Source organism: Mus pahari, chromosome 9 (genome assembly GCF_900095145.1).
Source record: "Mus pahari chromosome 9, PAHARI_EIJ_v1.1, whole genome shotgun sequence".
Taxonomy (NCBI): domain Eukaryota; kingdom Metazoa; phylum Chordata; class Mammalia; order Rodentia; family Muridae; genus Mus; species Mus pahari.
Genome location: NC_034598.1, coordinates 35,597,551 through 35,602,955, shown reverse-complemented (window position 1 = coordinate 35,602,955; position 5,405 = coordinate 35,597,551). Strand labels below are relative to the sequence as shown.

Genomic DNA, 5,405 nt, shown 5'->3' with positions numbered 1-5,405 from the left:
AACTCACAGAGATCTACCTGCCTTTGCCTCCTGGGTGCTGGGATTAAAGGCCACCATCGCTGGCTATATATGATGATCTTAGGTAAACATATACCTGCACACCCTAGGCTGTAACCTAAGACTCATTTGTATTTTCAGAAGGAAAAGAATATGCTGTAGAAGCTTTTTGGTTCATAACCTTAAGAGCCTTTAGGGCTAGAGAGATGGCTCAGTGGTTAAGAGCACTGACTGCTCTTCCAGAGGTCCTGAATTCAATTCCCAGCAACCACATGGTGGCTCATAACCATCTATAATGAGATCCGATGTCCTCTACTGGTGTGTCTGACAACAGCTACAGTGTACTCATATACATAAAATAAATAAATTTTTTTTAAAAAGGAGAGCCTTTAACTTTCTAACTAAATTCACTCTTTAAACATTTGCATTTTCAAAACATCTTTTACACACACACACACACACACACACACACAAAACACATGCAGCCAATATGTAGTCCATGGGATTTTAACATATTTTAAGAAGGAAAATATAAATGTTAAGTTCAGAAAACATTAGTTTTTCTTTTCAGCACCTCACTAGGGACTTACATTCTATAGAAAACAAAACAATGTACTTAGAGCATTGGTCTCTTTTGAAATTTGACTGTGGTTTTTCTACCTAGTCTATTCCCCCCAACCCAGATTCTAGGAGAATCCAAAAGGGCAGAAAGATCAGGACATCTGCTGCAAGATCATGTCTTCTTGATAGGACCTGGAAGCTGCACCCATGTAATCTCAACTCTATGGCTGCCTAAACAAGACCTGAACAGCAGAGACACTAGTTGATATGCCTACATGGATGGGGAAAATCTTACACGGATCCACCCCAGGACAGAGCTACAGGAAGCTAAATATTGAGAGAGGGAGATTTAGTCTTCACCAGGGATGACCCCCTAATTGGCCTAATCGGTCAGCCCTAAAAGTATGCATATAAGCAATACTAAATGGACTTGGCACATTGTATTTATATATTTGTGCATGTGTGTGTGTGTGTGTGTGTGTCCAGGTTAACATTCGCATGTTAATTAAAGAGAGGCCATGAATTTTTTAGAGGGAGCAGGACAGAGACAGGGACAGCATGAGAGGAGTTAAGGATGTGGGAAATGATGTAATGAAAATGTCTTTAAATTAAAAAGAAAATAAAATTAAAATACACAAATGCAAAGAAGCTTTTCAAAGCATCAAAATTAATTAGTTAATTACAAATGAGAATGTGGAGACTGCTTTCAAAATGATCTTCCCCAGATACTAGATGAAGATTGAAATATACAATACAAGCAAGTCCTCTCCATGCTAATGATTTTACTCCTGGGACCATTACGCCTTTGATACAGTTCCTCATGTCGTAACGACCCCTCGCCCCAACCATAAAATTATTTTATTGCTACTTCATAACTATAATTTTGCCACTGCCATAAATCATAGTGTAAATAAATATCTGATATGCAGGATATCTGAATATGTAACCCCAAAGGAGTCTCGACCTTTAGGTTGAGAACTGCTGCCGTAGGGCTTACTAGCTTCAGTATGAGCTCTGACTAAACACCAATGCAAGAAGTCCCCAAAAAGTCTGGGGGGCAGAGAAAAAAAAATTACTCATCATGGCCATTTTAACGATTTAACTAGATGGCAAGAAGGCCAGATGAAAGTCATCTATTTACTCTAGCTTTAAGAAACTGGACTTCACAAGATGAACTAGCATGCCACGGCTTGTGAAAGAGGCAGGAAACAGGCTAGATATTATGACTTCTTACACTCTGCCGGGGCCTTGGAGCTCACTCCGGATACCCTCCCTGTGACTCCCTAGGGAGTCACAAGGATACACTTTTCTGGAGCAGTACTGCAATGTCCTATCAAAGCCTGCACATCCCACGGCACACAGCCCCTACCTAAAAGGCCCAGCTCTACTATCAAGCTCCCAGGGCTATTCGAAGATCTATTCTGACACGCAGGAAGCCACTCACTAGCTATTTTGTTGGAAATAATAAGAATTTCCGCCATTTGCACAAGGGTGATTTCTAAGCGTTCAGCTTCTTGTCTGGAGACGCATTTCACTCAGGTGTCACAGAAGGCCAACCAACCATCCCCGCCTGACCAGGACCACCTGGGGTTTCCGGTGCTCAAGTAATGAAAACCCTGTGCAAAACTAGGAGGGTTGGTTACCCAGTTCCTCAAACCTCTTAATTTGATTCGCCCCAGCATGTATCACTTCTTAACGTTTTCATCTCTACTCCAAAGTCTGCCACCTCCCATGGTTCTGGTATGTCAGTGAGCAGACTGGTCTCCATGGATCCCACCTCGCTGGGCTTCCTGCTAAGGGACTGGTTCTCAACCTGTGGGTCACAGCCCCCTTGGGAGTTTGTCAGATATCTTGCCAATCCGACATTTATGTTATGATTCATAACAATAGCAAGATTACAGTTTGAACATAGCAACAGAAATAATTTTATGGTTGGGGTGGCCACAACATGAGGAACTGTATTTAAACTGTATTTAAAGAACCTCAGCATTAGGAAGGTTCTGGTGTAAATCTTCAACATGTTTCTTTGTTCCAATTAAAATATGCTTTGAGTATGCTGTCTCTGCCAATGTCACTCAAGCCACCCATTCCATCTTCTCGTTCGCTGGGTGATTTATTCTCATAGTAATCAGATCTTTTAACTGGTTCTCACCCCCCACTGATTTTCTGTTCCCACTTGGCCACCCCCTTACCTTCACTTCACAGCCTGAGAGGGCCAGCACCATCCCACTGGCCACAGCTGTTCCCCATATCTCAGTCCCCATCCCTGAGATTCTTGTGTATACAAAAAGTTCTTCCTTCTTCATGGCCTTAGTTCTGGGGAGTTCTATCTAGAATGTTCTTTGTTGCTCTCTTCGCTGGCCCACTTTCTTGATTAATTGTCAACTCTCTTGGTCCTCCTAATAACCCTATTCAAGAAAGATTGTTCCTATTGTCTTCTGACATGTGCTTACCAAAATCCTTGTCTATTTAAATCACTTCCTACATCCCAGCTCTCAGCAGAAAGGCAGTCTGGGACAGCAGTTCTGACATGACTTCACTGTCTTGATTTACCTGAACTCATACAACAAGCATTTGAATCCTTTTGGAAATGTGTATCTGGCCATCAATCATCAACCATTATGGTTTGGATATGAAGTGCCCCTCCAAAAATCTCATGTGTTGGGTCTTTGTTTCCCAGCTGGTAGCTCTATTGAGAGGTGACAGAGGCTAGCGACATCATCAATGGATTAACCCACTGACCGATTGATTAAGAGCTGAGGAGACTCCTGGGAGTTGGAGCCCAGTCAGAGGATATTGATCGACCAATCATCAGGACATCAATACTAACAAAGATGTTTATACAGATATGGACAAGTTAACTCTAAAGTACAAGAAAGTCCCTAGGAAATACTAATCAATAGGAAATCCAAGATGCGCTATGTGTACACATGGCCGTAGACATTATCCGTTGGTCATCTTTAAAGTCTAGAATGTTGGGATTGAGGGATAGGTTAGCCATGTGTGAAAAACAACATACCAGCCTGTGAGCAGGCCATCATTGATCTCCCCTTATTACTCGAGATGTGTTGGTTCTTTCTCAAATATAAAGGATGAAAACACAATGGCAGTGACTGGGGTCCCGCGTGTACTTGCAGTACTCAAGGCCCAGGGAAAAAAACTGAAGCAGGACATCCAGGCCTTCTGAGAGCTGGCGTACAATCCTGTCTCAGTAAGACCAGACCATGCATGACAGAATAGGAAAGGTGACCACACTTCTCCACAGGACTTCATTCCAGGGTCGAACGTCATTCATTTGTCAGTTCCCTCGAGCAAACACATACCCAATACCTATCATGTATAGACACCATGACGCTCTGAACAGGAAACAGTCTTTCTGTACAAGCCGCACAATGGGGTGGGGTGGAAGATGATGGAAGGGATCCAAGAGGCGATAAGGTGGCTCCTGCTCTTACACAGGAAGTCAAAGGTCAACTACATCAGCCTCAGCTTTAATACGGGAGGGACCTTAAGAAAGCTCCTCTGACCTAAGCCAAATGGAAAGCCTCCTGGAGAGAGATTACACAGATCAGTGCTGTTTTTCTTTATAAAATATAATCTTTTTTCGCTAAGCTCCAGGCTTACGTATCCTGATACCTCGCTGACAACACTACCCAGCTGTCTCAGATTTCAAAACTTATATCTGAAGCTGAAATCTCTGATCCCAACCTCTATCACTCCCAAGAAATCACAGCTCTATTCTTAGGGCATGAAACTCTTACTGTATGCCTCTCCCCTCTTTATAACACTTTACCCTGGAGGGAAGGGCCTATGTTGGAGCTTTTCTTTACCAATAATATGCTTATTGCCTAGACTTGGGAATTATTTGCTAATTTGGTGGAGCGGAGTCCGTATCCTCGTATCCTTACCATCATCCTCCAACATACCCCTTCTCTGGAAGTGGAACCTCCTAGAATCACATAGCAGCGCTCCTAAGTCACAGTCATTAATCCACCAGGAACTCAGCAATTTCCAATCTCCTAAAGATCTGACTCTGGTGGTCAAGTGCTCTGACAGGTGACCAAAAGCATGTCCTTGCCACCCTACGCTGAGGCGGTGAGGTACCTTCACATCATCCTGGGGAGGGGTCTGTTCTCTCTTCTCTGGCACCACAGCGTCTGAAGTCTCCTCACCAGAGGAACCTGGCTCAGGACCCACGGCTTCCGACTTGCCATTTTCTCTGGGGACTGGAGGCTGTTCACAGGACAGGTTTCTCCGAGGGCCCTTGGGTGTACTCCCTTGCTCTTCCGACAGCTTCAGCTTTAGTTCTAAGAGAAATGCCTTGCATTACCATGAGCAGGAAAGGACTCACTGGCCCAGATTAAAACAGAGCTGCTTCTCCTGAATTCCCTAGGTATGAGCAATGCTGGGAAAATCAGCCTTAACCATGCCCGATATCATAAGCACCCAACCAGCCACACAGACAGAGCCCGAGAGACTGGGCACTCCTGGGGAGAACCCCATGAGACAAGAATTCGGATCTGGATTACAACGGACTTCTGGAGGAAGACATCCTCTCCCCTGCCCCCAGGTTTCCACTGTTGCCCACTCTAGCACTTGAAGCTCTCTGTGGAGCAGTTTGTTGGTGTGCATGGTAAAAGCCATATATATCGTAAAGCCTCTGGGAATTCAAGGGCTTGTGCATCATCACAGAGGGGCTTGTGCATCAGAGGAGGGGCTTGTGCATCACAGAGGAGGGCTTGTGCATCACAGAGGAGGGGCTTGTGCATCACAGAGGAGGGGCTTGTGCATCACATAGGAGGGGCTTGTGCATCACATAGGAGGGGTTTGTGCATCACACAGGAGGG

General features: G+C 44.4%; 1 protein-coding gene across 5 annotated transcripts in view; it reads right to left on the bottom strand.

Annotated features, from left to right (window-relative positions):
- The window catches only part of Fam13c (family with sequence similarity 13 member C), a 112,878-nt gene that overhangs the window by 8,747 nt on the left and 98,726 nt on the right, over positions 1-5,405 (bottom strand). For all 5 annotated transcript variants that reach the window (XM_029542225.1, XM_021204574.2, XM_021204571.2 and 2 more), the window contains one exon: positions 4,663-4,865. In XM_029542225.1, coding sequence (XP_029398085.1) covers positions 4,663-4,865 — 203 coding nt within the window. The remainder of the gene's footprint in view (positions 1-4,662; positions 4,866-5,405) is intronic.